Consider the following 18815-nt stretch of genomic DNA (forward strand, 5'->3'; position numbering starts at 1 on the left):
AATTTATTTAATTATTATAGTAAGTACTTAATAATTTAAAAATCAGTAGTAAGTACATAAAAATTATTAAAAAGTAGTTTAGTAATATTTTTTCTCTAATTTTTTTCTTATGAAATGATAAAGCATTTCATTATGTATGAGGTCAATTTTTTTTATTGGAGGTAAAATTAACGTAGATATATGACCGAACCTAACCAACCCTACCTAACCTAACCTATCTATATAGGTTAGGTTAGGTTAGGTAGCCGAAAAAGGTTAGGTTAGGTTAGGTTAGGTAGTCGAAAAACAATTAATTCATGAAAACTAGGCTTATTAGGCAAATTGGGTCTTGCATAGTAGGCTGAGAAGTGCGTTCTGGCTACTAGGTACGACATACATACATATATATATATATATATATATATATATATATATATATATATATATATATATATATATATATATATATATATATATATATATAAAGAAAACAAAACCCCTTAGACACTTGGGTTTTTACACAAAATTAAAGAGAGAAATATTTACAAGATTTTACGTTAATCAAAAAGAGGTGCAATGACTTTATACAACAGCTGTACGCATCTACTATCTCCTGGAGAGGTGAGAGTAGATGTTACTGCTGAGAGCACGAAGTGTATTCAGAAGATTGGACTCTGGTGAGCCCCTTACATATGGGCCAGACCATCATAGATGGCGCGACTCTTGTAGGTAACCATCGGCCAGCAGTTAAACAAGCAGTTAGCGTCTGGTCGACCAGCGAGTGGTGTCTGGGCCTCTGCCCAGACTCTGCCATCTCCCAAATAAATGAGCAGCATCTCATAATAACTGCCATCTGAGCCCACTTCCGTAGAACTGCAAGGGGTTAGGGCTGGCTGGAGTTCAGAAAGAGAAAGGGTCATTATAGAGGTGTAGGTGGGTGTTAAAAGTCTAAGGGACAGGAATCAATAGGGAGTTTATGTGTAAGTAAAGTAGAAGGAAGACTATTACTGGAGCTAACTGATGAAAAGTGCAAACCTAGTTTGTTCACGACCAACACCGTATTTGCCATGGCAAAACAATGGAGGTGAAAGACTGGCGAGATACATGGAGCAAATTTACTGCAATACACACACAAATCACAATTGCGTGATGCATCAAATGAACAAAAATTTCATCACGCAATTGTGATTTCTGTGTGTAATGAAATAAGGGCGAAGAGGGAGAACAGCCTATTGACATAGGTCGAGTGCATGGGGGGGTTGTGTAAAACCCTGGTTTGTGCCTCGGAGAGGCTGAAGGATCCAGTAAGTTCAGAAGAACTTCAGTTTCAACTCCTTTTCATGTCGTAGCTGTTGATTAAGGCAGCGTCTGAGATGCTCTCGGATGAGGTTCGAATTCTCGTCACGGCCCTTGTGAATTTGTTTAAATTTACTGCAAACTTATTTTTTTTCCAGATCTTAGGGAGAGGGATGTCAACCATAATGGAGGAGACATAAGATTTGCAAGTTGATATATTTCAAAGATGGGCCAAAACATGGTCACTTTCTTTCCAATTCACAAGCGAGTTTGATTTTATGTTTTCAGCTGTCATTGTGACATTCTCTGCATTACCAAGTTTTATGCAATGCTGTATAGCCAAGTTATATACAGTGTGATGGTTAAACACTTAACCATCACACTCAGCTACGATAAAGAGAATTACTGCAGCTAACAATAAATCTAAGAGTTCCTAATATGGACACTGTTACAATGTTCATAAAAACATAAAATGTGTAGTACAGAAAAATGGCTATGAAGCTGAAAGGGCCAATTATAAACATTATAAATTGAATGGTGTTTGTAGCAGAAGTCAAGATGGGAAAACTGTTCACAAGTTCACAGTGGAGTGGAGTGTATCAATGATATGATTCGTTATGCCAAGGTCATATATTGTACTGTAGAAGCATTAACAAATTAAATATGATCATTAGTGTACAATTTGTTATACGTGGATTTTAAAGAGAGTTTAAATCAGATAATTTTGCATTTATTGATTCAGGGCACACACATGACAACATAAATATAAATGAATATTTAAAACTTTTTTTACATGGAAAACATGGAAGACTGCTGCAAGCTGAAAGGTTTGTAGTGGTTGTGTGTTACAGAAAAGGTTTTCGGATCACAAATTGGTTTAAGAAATCTTGACGGTCAATTAATGTTTTTATCAAGCACATGAGAATATTTATACATTAACTACTTAAATTTCCCCAAGTCAAAACGTCGGTTGTTACATACCCGGTAATAATGATAAAATTTAGTTTCTTACAATAATAATGTGTACAGTACATTTTTATTTGATGTAATGATTATTAACCACAGATAAGCTCATGTTTGAATTTATTAGGCACTTCCTTTTAAATATAATAATGTATGGCATATTTATGAATGTGACATGTTTAATAAGGATAACATTTAATAGTGTAAATTGAAAGTACAGTATTACAAAATAATTTAAAATCAAGAATTGACTTCCAAAATTTGTCAACAGGAAGTTTGTATATTGTGCAAAAACAATTTCAAATACTTTTCATGTTTCTTGCACATGAACCTTAAATTTTTAGGTACAATGGGTTAAAAAAAATGAAGAGGAAACAATAATTGACAGTTTTATTGAAATTAGAGAACCAATACAGAAAAGAACATGTTATAACAGACTTAAGGCAAGAATTTGTTGGAAAATTGTATATAATGTAACTGTCATGGACACACTGTATATGAATGAAAAGTTGATGAAAATTAACAGATTAACTTTTGTATGCATAAGGAAGTGAGAGCCTGCAGACGAGTGTTCAGAATATGATCTGTACGAGACTTGTAACATTAATTAAAGTGATTGGACATAACATATGAAAGCAGCTTTGTGTACGAGGTTACAGGAAATGGAGGAATATATTTAGATAACACAAGTGTAGTGAATGGACAGTATTAAATGTGGAAGGCTTTGATTGCTGTTATACGTAATTTGTATTTAAAATATTGGTAACTTAACCATTTATATATATATTGTATATTATACTAATAAAATTTGTACACGTTTTCCTTCACACAGAGGAAAACAATGCCAACTGTATATACAAATATTAATGCAGAGTTAAGAAAAGTCTGATTAAAACCACAAAATTTTAAAGATTATGAAAATTATTTTTTGTGTACATATTGAAAACGATATAGTAGAAAGTTTTGAGTCGAGGAAACCACATGACTTATGCACGTGTTAAAGGATTTAAGCAAGGAACTAAGCGACGTGTGTGGTGAGGTTAACAAACGAGAGTTGCAAGTGTACAAGATAGTTGAAGTTAATGTTTAAAGTGATGAAATTAGTTACTGTATACTGAAGGAAGAAAGTGACTTGCAGGTGTGTACTGAAGTGTGTTGCATCGACCGAAGCAGTAACATGAAAGGGCACAGAGGGCATTGAAAATTTTAGGGAGAAAAAGGTATAAATGGTAACAAAGTTATTGCTGCTTCCAATATTCACAAACTAAATGTTGATATTCATTGTTTCAGTCACATGAAGGTAAAAGAAAATGTGAACATTGATGTTTAATTTATATATATATTATATATATATATATTTTTTGGCATGGATTCACTAGCCAATATTCTTTGATGCTGAAAATCATATTAAAATTTGTACATAAAAATTGTAAAATTATTTACCTCCATTATTAGAAATCTGCCCAAATACAGCACTGTACTGTATTGCCAAAAAAAGCTGATGAAATGCTCTACATAATCCAAACAAAAGACATCAATAACTTTGGTAATTATTATGTAAATAATTTTCAATAACAAAATGAACACAACAAACAAAAATTAGTTTCAAATTTAACACCATATTGGACTGGATTTGAAAATGGCTGATGCAAACGTCTAGGAGACGTTCCCTTGGAAAATATGTATCACTAGTGGCAGCATTCCAATTTGTTCCACACCAGACTCTTCCTTTAAGGACTTCTTTTCCTTCATTGGGCAATACATCATGCAGTAAAATCTTTGACACCTGCAGCTAAGTAGGTTAACCCTTAACATTCTGACATCCAAATAATTTAGGTACTGGATGCTGGGTACCTTGTGTAAAGTACTGTACAGCTCTTAACATTCTTGCCATAAAATTTCCTTGGAAAATACCATGCTCTTTGCCACATCTGTTGAAGCTTTCCTATACAGTGGAGTTTATGGTGGCAGGCAAAGTTATTTATATAAAACTGCTCCCACTATATTTCTAGCTAATTACTGTACTGAAACGTCAACTTACTTGAAAACTAAATTCTAAAACCCCAATGCTTTTCCTCGTCTAATTAAATCTCATTACAAATAAAAAAGAAAGCCCTAGAACTATCAATGGCATTATGAATTGGGAATAAATTTCTGCATGAAAGGAATATGGCTGCTTGCTCATGTTTTGATGCTTTCTAAAGGATTAATTTAAATAACCTTAAGTACCAAAATATGATGCAAAATAATAAAGAGTGCAGGAATCATTAACTCTAAATATGTTAACCAACACTGTCCTATATAAATCACATCCCTTTTCCATACACACCTATGTACAAATATTATAAAAGGATATACTCTGCACAGGAGGAATCCGACAGTGACAGCTCAATGAATAAGAATTCATAATGATTAACTTGTAATTTCTAGCTGTTAAGTGTTAGTTTAATAATTTAATATTAAATCAACATCCATCTATAAAAGATGAATACAAGACAATTTTCCAGGAAACCATGAGAACATTAGAAAATATCATCTATGTCCAAAGTCAAGGAAACCCTGCCTCCTCAGCTTTACTCTCAGACCATTATCTTATACTGAACTTATAAAATAAGATCTGGAATGCCCTCTGCAACACAGTCATGGATGAATATAACAGCTTCACACTGGCCCCAACATGGTGAACAGCATGCTGATAATACCAACCCAAGATTATACACAACTGCAGTATTTGACTGCCCTCAAGTTGTTCAGCAATTTTCAAGTGGAATGCTATGAGAATTGCCTTAGGTAACCCCTTAGCAAAACTTGAAAATTTCTAAGGCATAATATAGAGGAAGCCAAACAATGCTGCAAATGCTGATCCAAGGGCATGACTTGGTATGTTTGATATTTAAAGAAAGCTCGACTTTTCATAAGCTTCTCTCTGGATAACATGGTTCAGTCAACAGCAGCCCAGACAGATCCCAGGCTATTACTAATGCTGCCACTCAATCACTTCTAAAACACTAAAACTACTGGTCTGGGGGAAGAGGTTTCAGTTCCTTGATCTGCTTAATTAAATAAGCTTTTTCATCATTGAACTGTTCATCTTCAGAACGGTCTGTATGGAAGCGTGTCAAGAATTCTACGAGCTTGTCCTGGTTTCGCAGGAGGATTTCCAGGATAGGTCGGGGTTTGTCCGGATTGGCGACAAACACCTTAAACACATGGAAGGCTTCAAACTGGATATTACGAGATCTCTCCTTTAACATTATCATCATCAGTTTCAAGTTGTCTGGATTACTGATGTACCGCTTCATAACCTGAAATAGTGGAAATATACTAAGAGCCCTAAATGTGACTAGGATAAAACAATATAATCTGCACATACAATGGCTTACTGCCTTTAATAACTTTTTTGACGTAGTGGCCTCATGAGCAATTTTTTTTCATTAAGATATCAGTGATTTTCAAGCTATAAAAATTTGCAGAAACAATTTGGTTTTGACAAACTGTTACATTCCAGTTCAACTACAGTACTGTAAAACTAACGTTCCCACTGACTTGTACAGAAAATCTAGTTAATTGAAAATGCTCTACAGTATCAGGGTTGAGAGTTAACAGACAAAAATTCCAGTTACAGTTGATGTAATTGGCAATTATTTGCAAGTAAACAAAACATTTTATTTCTAAAATGATAGTGTAACTTCAGAAAAGTAACTTACAGAAAAGTTATGTCTGTCTAATAAAAGTTCCCCAAGTAACTTTAGCGACTGTCTCCGAGTCACATAGTTGTCGGAGTTGAGGAGATTCTCATATTGTGAGAACACCCGGTCATAGTTCTGCTCTAGGAACTCTGCACACAGCATCTTATGTTTCGTCAGAAGTTCCTGAAAGAGATTTTGGCAATTTAGGTTTGACAAACATTTAAGAACCTATATTTGTGGTTGTGTCAGCCACTGTGTAATGTTAATACAAGGATCAGATAAATCCCAAATTAAAAATGAACTATATTTTAGAATTCATACCCATTGATAAAATTTAACTGCAAGATGAGAAATTTGTTTGAAATTTGCATAATTTCACTACCGTTTTGTTACCATTGCAGTACAGTATATATTATGCTATCTTTTTTCTTACTATTTGCTTGATGGCTCAAGTGCTTTCCCCTCCCCCCAAACACACACAAGAGGAGAATGAGTTAACAAATATACCTTAAATGTGGAGAAGGCATCAGATGCGATATCGAAGGTAGAAACTTCTACATACTTAAAGAAGTTATAGAAGTCATCACTATTGAGGATTATCCTTGTAAGGGCCTCGTATCTGGCACATTCCCGAAGCATCGTCCCACAATGAAGGGCAATATCCTGGTGTTCATATCTATTCGCAAGCAAAAATTTGTGTCAATAATTCCTAAAACATGAAAATATGATACATAAATACAAAAAACTCTATAAGCAACTGCTGATCAACAGGAACTATGAGCTTTCCAAAACATTATTTTGGTGACAGGTGATCAACTTATTATGGTGAAATATGCTACTTGCATCACTCCCATCAGGCAGTGGTTTACTAGGTTCTAACTGAAGCTACACTGTTATATACTGTGTTTATCTATCATATATAACGTGTAATCTACAGTTCTCTGTAATGGGCATGTCTGTATACCTGTGCACTCATGTATGAGAGGTAGATACTAAATGTTTAAATGTGGATAAATTAATATGGTAGGGTTTTTAAAGGTTTTGTAACAAAGTTGAATATATATTGGTATTTACTAAACTAATTTTCTTAATGTCTAAGATTCACAAGAGGACAAAGGAAATTACAAACACAATATGGCATAGAACCCCCCCCCCCCTCCTCCTATGCAACTGTAACAAAGATGGACAAGAATTCAAGCATGTTAACAAGAACCATGAGGATGACCTCTAGTAAAGATGGCCCTTCAGATGCCACCAAGGCAGGCTACAGAATTGAAGTCTAATAAATATTTACAGAGGTTGGCATCTATTTCCATTAAGGTTTTATGGCTATCCTTCAAACATTTTGGGATGTCTTACAGTTTCTGAAAGATGGTTTCTTCAAAACCTTAGCACTGAAGATCAACACCAGAGGCTAGTCTCAAGTTTCTTGAACTTTATGAAACCAATAGAGCCACTTTGTTTCACAGCTGGTGATGGGACAAAACACCAGATCCATCATTTGGACTCTGTAACTATATAATCATAACTAGCTAATCAAAGCAATGCAAGCACCAAAATTCTCCAACCCCAAGAAAATCAGAAGTCAACCCTCAGTCAGCAAAATTGCAGCCTTGACCCTTCTAGGATGCTGGAGAGATTCTGTTGTATGGTCACATGCAACATGAAACAATCACCATTTATTATGCTGGCTTAATGCAGAATTAAATGCAGGGCATCCAGGAGAAACACAGGGGGAATGTTGAATATCTACAACAATATGCTGATCAATATATTCAACACAGGTATCTATTTACAGTTATGGATTTAAAAAAATTGATCACTTTCTGTACAGAACACATCTGGATGCAAGGAACTATAATATGCTTCCAGTAAGATGAGCCAAAGAAGGTTGTCGATGTATGGTTTGATCAGGCAGCAGTTAGACGACTTTAAAAGACTGACAATTATACTTAGCTATATCTTATAATTACTCCATGAAATGCAGATATATTAATATTTGAACGTTGTTCACCCTCTGCAATTATAATAAAATTGTGCTAGAATATTTTACACTGTACAGTTCTAGAAGTATTACTTACCCCTTCATGAGAGTGAAGAGAATCTCTGGTTTAGTACAGATGTATTCAACCGTTGGTGAGCGAATACCTATTTGCCTTCGCAAAATGTTGTTGAATATCTGAGCTACATCCTTCTTGCCCTACAACACACAAAAAGGAACAAAGATAAAAATTGACTAGTGGGACAAGAAAAACTAAGTGCCTTCCCTGAAGGAGAGCAGCGTTGCCAAATAATTCGATGCTCACTGTAGTCCCAAGACACGGCATGCTGCTAGTGACACTTTATACACCGCTTACACTTAGGTTCCAACTGGTGATAAAAACAATGTCACTTATTTATACCATTAAGATTTGAAATATTTTATTATATAATGATGCTTCTAAATATAATTGCTCAATTAAATATATGCAGTTACAAATGAAAGATCAAATTAAAACTACCCTTTAAAGACTTATTCATCACTATTTGTCACTTTACCTGAACAAATATATTATTTGATAAAAACCCATACAGTACTTATGTACTGTATTTGTAAATTTTGTCACACTCTCCTGAGTGCTTTGTCAAGGTCTGAGTATTTTACTTTGAGTATATACATACTTGGACCTTGACAGAGCACTCAGGAGAGTGCAAAAGACTTTGTGTAAATCTTTACATAAAATTCACAAATACACAAGTGAGAGTTTTATCCTATATTATTATAGTCTGTGAAAAGACATTACCATTATTTAAAAACATTATTTATGTACACTTGTAGCAGAACTCACCTCAAAGTCTATTCTATGAAGATTAAGAATTAGTAGTAACAGCATATTGGTGTTATAGAACTCGTGGGCCAGCTGTGCCAACACAATGTCCTGAGGTTCGGAATCAGTGGTGCCATACAGCATCGTCTTTATCTGCGTCAGGCTCTTGCTTGTATCCTCTTGTGCCTGGTGGACAAAATTATTTTTGTATTTACTTTTATTACTCAGGAAGCCAGCCAGCCAGTTGCTGGAGAGTAGAAGTGGTGTTTCAACACTATCACTGTGACACTACTGTGGAGGACTGGCCCATGATTTACCGAGAAAGGTGGACTCGCCGGCGCGAGTGCCAGTAGAAGAAAGGCCCAGGGAAGCTATCTTGAGTGTTGTACAATAGAAAATAGAAGATGTCTCGCTGGGATAGAAGATGGCATAAGTTCTTCAGAGTGTCCTGTGTGAATGTGACACCGGCGATGTTATGTTACATACATATGTAAGAAGCGTATATAGTAAAGAAGTACATGGGGTGATGGTTTTGACTTGTGTTGTTTGCCCTCATTCCTATTGGATTAACTATTACTGCCAGTTCTTAATTACTTGCCATGACTCAGGGTTGGATCTGGTAAGAGCCTGCCTACAATGGGCAAGTTTATTGATGGTAGGCTAAGGTAAACGTCCTCACAAGTACACTACATTATTCTTGTGGCCCTTAGGAATTATAAGTAAAACTTACCACCCTGATTAGGGGATGGTAAAAATTTTGTAACAAGGAATATATTGGCCCCACTGAAGGAGACAATAGTGGCAAGGGACAATAGTGAAATGCTGGTTGGGTAAACTTAAGTGTTTATAATAGATGCTAACCCAATTGACAGTTAGAAGTACCCATTCCTTGGTGGGTACAATTTCCCATTAGTTTAATGATAATCAATTGTAACTTAAGTGCACAATATCCACAATCATGCTTTTCAATTAACCACATTAATTGAAAAGGAAGAATTATAGGGAGTGTGGACAGGAGGACAATTCAATGGTTTTTCTGTAGAGTGACAGATTGGGCCCTGCAACCTCCAGATTATTTCTCAATGTGCATGTTGTAACGTCAAAACCTGCCTTTGTTTTAAAGCTAGTTATCTGTGTATGTAAAATTTTAAAGTTTTTTGTTTTTACCGTGATAATTAAGTAGTCTATCATAAGCCCAAATAAAGAAATATACCAGACAATTATCACAAAAATTATACACTAAAGTGCTTGTGAGAAACTGCTGGCAATAACAGTCATTAAATTTCACTTAACAGTCTATATGATTGAGAAATAGTATATATATTAATAGGAGTGTGCTTGGACAGGTGTCCAATCGCTCCTACCATGTACAGTACAGTATTTCACCATTTGCCAGTAACAACTATACTGCTTCTTAGCGATTGACGTGGAATATTAAGATACCTATTTTTAAGCATAACAAGCCTTAAATTCATTATCAGGTTACTTGTTCTTGAAACCTACGAAGAAACTCAGGATACTGTATAGCTTCTTCAGCTATAGCCCCACCACCTCGCACCTCCTTGGGAACATTTGGTGACCTAACATCATTGCAATATAGATGAAAATTTCTTACTTTTCAAAGAAGAAAATTATAATTTTTTTAAAAGGACGTACAGTATTTTCATTTTTTATATTGTTCTGAGGACTAAACTTTAATTCTTAGCGTATATAACATATATACTGTATTATTACACTGAGAAATTACATTATTGTGATACACCAATGAAATCCACTAGGAGCTGTGATCGAACCTATGAGCTTTTTCCACGTCGTGGCACAGTTGACTAGAGCATGCATCAGGGAACACCCAGCGCATAGGTTCGAACCCTCATCATGGCTCCTGTGGATTTGTTCGTGTATATTACCATTTAAAGTATAATTGTATTTTTGGTACAGGTGTTTTGCTCTATATAAATACTTGGCAGAAAGAGCACACAGTGCTTTTTCTGTGACAGTCATCTATTGAATATTTGTAGACAACATTTTGTCTGTAAGGACTTTACCTATAAAATTTAAGACAAGACTAGTGCTCATTAATGGAAAAAACAGGGAAAGGGTGATATCAGTGAGGAAATAGAAGGTTGGGGTGACTCCAAGTATTCCTTTGACTTATGATTATTACTGTATTAAGTAAGGTCTTCTCACAGACATAACAGAGGATAAAAACCTACACTTGTATATTTATGAAATTTATGTAAGGAATTTACACCAAAGTCTTTCACACTCTTCTGAGTGCTTTGTCAAGGTCTGAGTGTGTGATTAGGACGAGGCTTACATCTCAACGTCTAATAAATGATGAGATGTAAGTCTTGTCCTAATTCAGCCCATCCTCCTGTTTTGGTAGTACTTATAGTAACAATGAGGACCATAAAATATATACCGACGTACAGCGAAATTAGAATGTAGAAATCTGAACTATTGAGTTGGACAATCCGGAAAACTATTTTTTACTTGTGTTGCTTTGACAAACTAAACTAACCTAGGCCTAATAAACAATATCCGAGGCCTAATATAGCATGTGTGCTATACTAGGCCTAGGAATATTTAAGTTTGTGTTTTAGCTTCATTTTAAAAGAATTCCTTACCAGTCAGTATACTGTACAGTACTATCGTCTAGAAGCTAAGAACATACGAATTCTGACTACTGGCAATCGTCACAATAGGTACGATCTAAACAGGAGGATGGGTTGCCTAATCACACACTCAGACCTTGACAAAGCATTCAGAGAGTGCAAAAGACTAAATTCCTTACATAAATTTCAAATATAAAATTGTGGATTTTCATACTATATTATTATTATTATTATTATTATTATTATTATTATTATTAGTGTCCTATGGGTTCCGTACCCCCCTTTATGTCTGAAGTCTCCCAGCCAGTGGCGAGGTTTCAGACAGTTTAGAAAAGACCACTCGAAACTGTCAACCGCTCAAGATTATTAACATAGAAGGAAAAAAAAAAGGCAAATTATCATAGATATTTAAGTATCTTATGGTAAAATTAAAAAGAATTTGCCTGCGATATCCAATTATTTTCTCGAAAAGTGTCCAAACCCTCCAATACACCCTAGAAATCAAAACACACGACACAGAAAAAATCCTCGTTACTAGCACTGGTGAATGAGCCAAGCAAACAGTGGTGCTACCACTGTCAGATGAGAAAATAACATTTTCTAACCATCAAAAAGGCAACAACAGACTAAAGCTTCTTACCTCAACAAGGGGAAGCAGAAGACTATAGCCATTCATCCAGCATACAATCCATCCCGGGAATATCGTTTCTGCCATACTGGAAAAACGGTTAACCAGGGTCAAAGGTAGACCAGCCTTAGCCCCAGAGATCCCACTGTTAGAGACAACATTTCATCTTTGAACCTCTCATGCAGTTTTCTCTAACTTTTTTTTTTGAATCATGCATACCCAGACCAATTCAATCCCAGCTCATCCACCCCCTACATCAACTAAGTTATTAATGGAGAAAGAGGAATGGATAAATATCCGTAACACATGTAAATTCACAATTTCTTATAGGATCAAACTACCTGTACTGTGTGTATTGTCTACATTCGATAATCTGAATCACATGGGCCCACCCCATTCGAGTTACCCGAACATTTGACTTGGCCGAAATTTTTACCAGGAATGTCAGAAAATAAATGGAAATTTTCATAAAATTCAATCACTCACAGCTCATCTTAAATGAGTAGAATAACTTGCTACTGCTTAACATCTCCATGTCGATTGCTACTGCTACCAGACATGGTACTAGCAAAATATTATTGAATTTTGTTAAAACAAAAAATTTAGGACAAAGACCTTTCAGCAAAACGAGCGTCACGAGGGAGAATCGCAAAGAACATGATTGAGAAGTTCAACTGGGTCAGGACTGGTCCATCCAAGTACGATACAGACTGCCAGAATAAAAAAATTCCCATTGTATCCATGAAATACACAGTTTTGTATGTGGTTGCAGGAGGATGGGTGGACAAGAGCAGGCAGTTGTATGCTGGCAGTAGGTTGAAACTTTTTGGTAATGTAATACAGTGCTCAGCGAGGCATAAAAACCATTCGACAAAGTCTGGCACACCAGCCTAAAATAATCAATTTTAGAACTAGGGCTTCCAGAAAGGTTGGCAGGGCTGCCTGTCAGCCACTGGTCCCCTCCCTGAACTACTCTCATCCCTCTTATCTCCCAACACCTTCCATTCCCCACCCCCTTGGTCAGGTGAAATAAGGAGAATTTTAAAGGCTTGATTGATGACTTGCCAGTGAGAAACAGACTGCCTGAATTTCTTATCAGTTAAACAGCCAAAAATTCAAATTAATTTATTCAAGTTTCTCGTTCCATATAACCTTTTAATCCAAATCCCCTTTTTTATGTTAAATGGTCAAAAAATAAACAAATAACAAGAATTCATTCGGATTATTTGGAGACTTGGGTTACCGGAATTCAAATTACGGAGCTCTAATAGTACAGATATTTCCATTTGTAATATGATGTCATAAAAAGTGTAGGACAAAAACGTGTATGGGTTTAAAGTGGTGAAAAAAGGAGAGAAGCGAGGTACTGCATGTTTTAGTGAAACCAAGTGATGTAAGATTGTATATAATAACTGGAAAAAGATTGCAAGGAAAATAGTTAGGGGTGAGAAGGAAACAAGATAAAGTTTGAGGAGTTTGGAAGTTGAATGACTTGTAAAGAAAAAATATTTTACAGATAGGGTTAAACATTATCATGGCAGGAAAAACGTGAAGGATATAAGAGGGAACTGTGCAGAAAGACGTACATAACGTTATCAATAGGTGAAGTGAATGAACAAATCCACAAGGGTGGTGATGAGGGATTTGAACTTACACCCGGGATGATCCCAGACGCCGCCTTAGTCGACTAGGCCACGACGTGGTTAAAAACTTTTTTCACGCCCTCCTCACCATTGTATTAACTGTGGGGACATTGTGCACTTGCATCTCAACTCTATTCATATCCAAAAATTATTTATGGACTTTTAAGATTGGTCTTATCTTGGTTTGGACTAATGTGGCACTCTGGGATGACTCATCATAACCCTCTTTTTATCAGAAAGTGTTGAGTTCCAAAGGCACAGCTACTGTTCCTTCTGCCACTTCTCCCTCTGTATCTTCTGTTGACACCACTCTACTACAGCATACGAGTCTCTTGCCGTAGTAGTAGTTACAGCAATTTCTGCAAATTCCTGCCTTGGGGAGCAACAAAATGGGATAATTCAGAAAACTAACCAAGCATACAGTACAGTACTGTATGTAGGAAAACCTTTTTCTAAGCAGTATACTGTATTTGGTTATTCTCATATATGCTCTTCCTTCCCAGCTTCATATGCATGATGGTGGCTTTTCTTAGCCTAGGATTCTAGAGGAATTTGATAAAGCTGAACTGGAGGACTTTGTTGTGGAGTTGGTGCTGCCAGTGATAACGAATTGGTGATTTCTGTACATAGTGTTATGCTGCAGCGGGAAAAGTTTTCAACTTTATGTAAAGCACTTTTCTATCAATATTCTGGCCTGGATCGAGTATTCTTCAGTTCTCCCTAGCAGAAGTATTACTTGACAGGAACAGCTTGAAGAGTTCTCTGCTGTATCAGAGTGGAACATCAACCTGCCCTGCCCTGACGGTGAGAGCTTAACCAAAGGTAATAAACATCATGCCATTGTGAGGGAGTAAACAAGTGTAATGCTCAGAAGTGTTGTACATACAGTACATTTAAAATTACACTTGCAGGGCCCAAATATGACAAAGCAAGAGTTGATCTACAACTGCTGTAAATACCAACTCACCACAGTCCAACACTACTTGATAAATTGAGAATACACTATTATATCAAAGTGTCATACTGTATATATCCACACTAAGACAAGAGCTCATAACACGAGAACTGCAGCCCAACCACCTTGTAATGCCACGGTTATACTGCAGTTCAATGTGAATACCATTCAGAGTATTTTTTAAATAGTAAACAAATACTTTTAGATTTAAAAACAAAACCGACAATAGCTTTTGTTATAAAATTAAACAAATGGAAACCAGGGCAATGTAACAACAATGCTAGGAGATAAAGACAGTAAAATAGAGCTTGGCAAAATACTTGGTTCAATGCTGTACTGTACTAAAACAAAAAATGCACTTCAAACAAGATCAATCCATTTATCACAAGAAGAGATCCATTTAGCCAATTGTTCTGAACCACACACTTTCTCCAATCTACCTTCTCAGCCTTTTTGTCAGATCTTTCAAGAGCTGTAAGTGCATCCTTGAGGGCTTTGGACACCTCCTGGGGGCTTTTTGGGCTCTTGCGAAAAAGGGACATCGCGGTGGCCTTCCTCCCCCACCTTTTATAACACCATCACCTGTGAACAAAAAATCCATCATCAGTACACCAACATTTAATGCTACATTAAAGCTATTCTACCAGCAGACGATTAGTCTGTTGGTAAACATGGGCAAACAACATTTAGCAGCAACATGGGCAATTAATTCAATCATGAACATGATTTTTTTAAATTAAAACATGTTAGAATATACAATAATAATTATAATTAATATGCTATCCAAACAATTCACACAGCTCCTGCTGGCTAGTGAACCTCCTGCTGGTTCTGTGATATAGTGTCTCGAAAAGTGTGTCTGCTGAGCCCACCAAATTACCCCTTGCAGATTCTCCACCCAATCATTCAGATGATTTCAGATCACCATCTCATTTTTTCCTCTAACCCACTCCTTACACAATGGAACATATGCACTTATAAACACATCCCTCTCTCTACCTATCATACATTCAACCCTTACGTCCAGACACATTACCCCATAAGAGGCCGGTGCACAAGTTGGAGAAACTAGTAGGGTGCTCCAGTGGATAAGGAAGTACTGTACTGTACACCTAAGCAATAGGAAGCAGCGAGTTATTGTGAGGGGTGAGACCTCAGAATGGGTTGATGTCACCAGCAGTCTCATAGTTCTGTATTCAGACCTATCCTGTTTCTAATATACATAAATGATCTTCCAGAGGGAATACTCATTCCTCTCTGTTTGCCAATGCCAAAATTGTGAGAAAGATTAAGACAGGACAGCATAAAGCTACAAGATGACCTGGACAAACTGAAGGAATGGTCCAACAAATGGCTTGCCTGGACAAATGTATAGTAATGAAGATAGATGTACAGTACTTGTCAAAAGTATGCACCCCCGTCCCCGCCCAGCTCAAGGCGGCATGTACTTATGGCAAAATAATAATAATGGTCTTACGACTTATGGGTGAAAGATTGTAGATACTGTAGAAGTATGTGCCGGGTACATTACACCACGGTGTATGCTACCTTTCTGGAGCCACACAGTTGGGATATTTAGTTGCCCCCCAGGACGTTCATAGTGAGTAGTGTTGTCTCTCACTCTAGCACCTTGCCATATTTTATTGCAGTTAACAGTGGTGGTGGTGGCATAATAATGATCTTATGGCACACACCATAGATATAAAAAAAACTATTGCTCAGATCATTGCCTTTAGCAGGTCACCAATTTAAGGAAACAATTGTTGGGTGTAGCAAAGTCAACATTTGGAAGTGTTTTGCATGCTTTTGAAGGAAAAACAGTGGTTACACGCCATCACAAACATTGATCTGGTCAATGTTTAAAATAAATATATGTTTAAACCCTTTATTCACAATAATTACAGTACAGTAGTAGCTAAAGTTTACCAAACTTTCTCAACTTAAGTGTTTGGTTAACCTATTACTATACACATACCAATCAAAAGAAGTGCTAAGTCTGCAGACACAAACAATGCTCTCTTCTGTCACATTAAGAATTCTAATCATCCTATCGATTAGTCGTCCTCTAAAATAATCTATCCTGCCTCTACTCTACACAGATGCCGTTTTGTCGAATAGACTGATACACATCGTACCCAACATGAACCAGAGTCCTGGCTTTGTTGTTGTTGTTGTTGTTGACTCTTCCTTTTCACAGTATGAATATACTTAAATGTTAAATACGAAAAGATTTTTAGACGAGCTTTACCCAAAAACCCAACATGTCCTGCATACAAGAAAACGCTAAATATACATATAACAATTTAATACTGGTAATTCAACGTAAAGAATGCACAAAAAAATAGACAAATGTGCGCGTGCACAACACTGAGAAATGGCACGTTAATTTTTGACAGACGTCAATGATCGTAGTCAATACCTATTATCCAGCAACTTTACCTACCTCGATTAAATCACAAAAGGATAAAGTAAGGCCCACCAAGTTGCTTCGGGCGACAAGGATTGCCAGCTAAGAGGTGGTCATGACGGAGTGTGGACCAGAGTGGGAGCGGCCGAGCCAACACCACTCAGCACACACACACACACACACACTAGGCCCCAGACCTGACATAACACAACCATCAGTGGTGTAGTGTAGTGAGTGTAAACAGGAGTCTGGGGAGGCCGCCCCCCCATGACACACCCCACCACCACCCCTGGCACCCCCGTCTGGCCCTACCCTCCCCCTCCCACCCCACCTGGCCCCCCGCCCACAGCCCCCACACACCCCCCGCCCACAGCAGGGGGGCGCGAGGTGTGGTGTGGGCTAGGGAGGTGTGAGCCACCACTCTCCCCACGCCCCTCCTGCGCCTCTCCCAGGCCACTCACCCGCCGGCGGCGCCCCCGACCCTCCTGCGGCAGCTCGGGGCGGCTCTCCCTCACGTCTCGCCCCTGGCCACCGGGTACAACCTCACGGATTTAGCTTTTAGTTTTGCCCCGATATCACGAGCTCTCAACACTGATTGACTATCAGTGGGTGCGGGTGTGGAGGGTCCGGGCTGCTGCCGACACCCACCAATCAGCGCGCAGGGCCACCCTCCTACACCAATCACAGTCCAGAACCTTCCTCGTCGGCCAATCAAATATCAGATTCTCTGCCATATTATATGCTCACTTTTTGGAGAGGGAATAAAGGAATTTAGGAATGTATTTAGCTTTGTTTTGAATAATTTTATATTAAATTATTTTTGTATTTAAAAAACAAGAGTATAAACCTGCCTAAGGGCGCAAATCCTTGATATGCCTTTTGTAAACAAGAGAAAGTATGTAATGTCTATTCATTTTGAATTCTTCCCGCCAAAAGCTAAATAATTCTTTATATATTTATTAAATTTAAATCTAATATTAGACACATAATCACAATAGCTTTTTACGTAATGAAAAAAATATTTTCAAGGCATTCCTTATTTACCAATTTACCAACGCCAATGAGGCGCTAAATTCAATTATATTTTCTGATTCCAATCATCAATGTCTGGGAAACAGGAAAAATGCACATGTATATTAATGCAAAAATATATAAAACGGCTAACACTTAATTTAGGTATTTTTCAAAAAGCTAAAATACTACTTAATTATATTTATACGAGATTGTCAAAATGACCCAAGCACTTTCTTCTAACCTTATAGCAGAGTAGCATTTAGTTAATTAAACAGTTAGCTATATATATACAAGTGTCTTACACACCCATCAGCATAGAACTAAAAAAAACACTGCACTCCTCATTGCAACACCACTTGAAACTACTGCATTGATTCCTTTATATATAATTTACGGCCTCACTAACACGATTATTACCTGAATTTACCTGAGGGCCACTAACACTAGTGACCACGACGAGGACAGGAAGCCGGCGGCTTGACGAAGGCCCCCCCCCCTCTCTCCTTTTTGCCTTGATTTTTTCCAGTTGAACTTTACAATTTAACAGAGTTTTGGCATTTATTATTTACGGCTTCAGCGGGTATGCAGTTCCATGGGTTTATATAACCCTGTGGGTGAAAAAGCATCTCCTGTTTTCAGTCCTACATTGTGCCTTGTTGAGCTTGAAACCATTGCTCCTTATTTGTGTTACATCTGACCTGAAGAAATTGTCTCATTTGGCTCATTTGGGCACACAATTTCCACCTGTTTCCTTGGTGATATCCTTCCAAACTTGGGCCAACATCTCCTTCATTTGGTCACTTTGACTTTTCCTTCATG

General features: G+C 37.1%; 1 protein-coding gene across 4 annotated transcripts; it reads right to left on the reverse strand.

The window, feature by feature from the left end:
• Window positions 1-1989: 1989 nt before the first annotated feature.
• On the reverse strand, window positions 1990-17643 carry Mo25 (calcium binding protein Mo25). Of its 4 annotated transcripts, none has more exons than XM_045727376.2 (8): window positions 17444-17643; window positions 15016-15157; window positions 11990-12065; window positions 8756-8920; window positions 8009-8127; window positions 6435-6603; window positions 5946-6110; window positions 1990-5543 (listed from the first exon to the last, which is right to left on the reverse strand). In XM_045727376.2, the coding sequence occupies exons 2-8, from the start codon at window positions 15057-15059 to the stop codon at window positions 5253-5255; spliced, it is 1029 nt and encodes a 342-aa protein (XP_045583332.1). In that variant the 5' UTR covers window positions 15060-15157; window positions 17444-17643; the 3' UTR covers window positions 1990-5252. The 4 variants fall into 4 exon arrangements, with proteins under 4 accessions (XP_045583332.1, XP_045583333.1, XP_045583334.1 ...); XM_045727377.2 differs by lacking the exon at window positions 17444-17643 and adding an exon at window positions 17019-17193; XM_045727378.2 differs by lacking the exon at window positions 11990-12065 and having other exon boundaries at window positions 17444-17639.
• Between the last annotated feature and the right edge of the window lie 1172 nt (window positions 17644-18815).

Source organism: Procambarus clarkii, chromosome 78, assembly GCF_040958095.1.
Source record: "Procambarus clarkii isolate CNS0578487 chromosome 78, FALCON_Pclarkii_2.0, whole genome shotgun sequence".
Taxonomy (NCBI): Eukaryota; Metazoa; Arthropoda; class Malacostraca; order Decapoda; family Cambaridae; genus Procambarus; species Procambarus clarkii.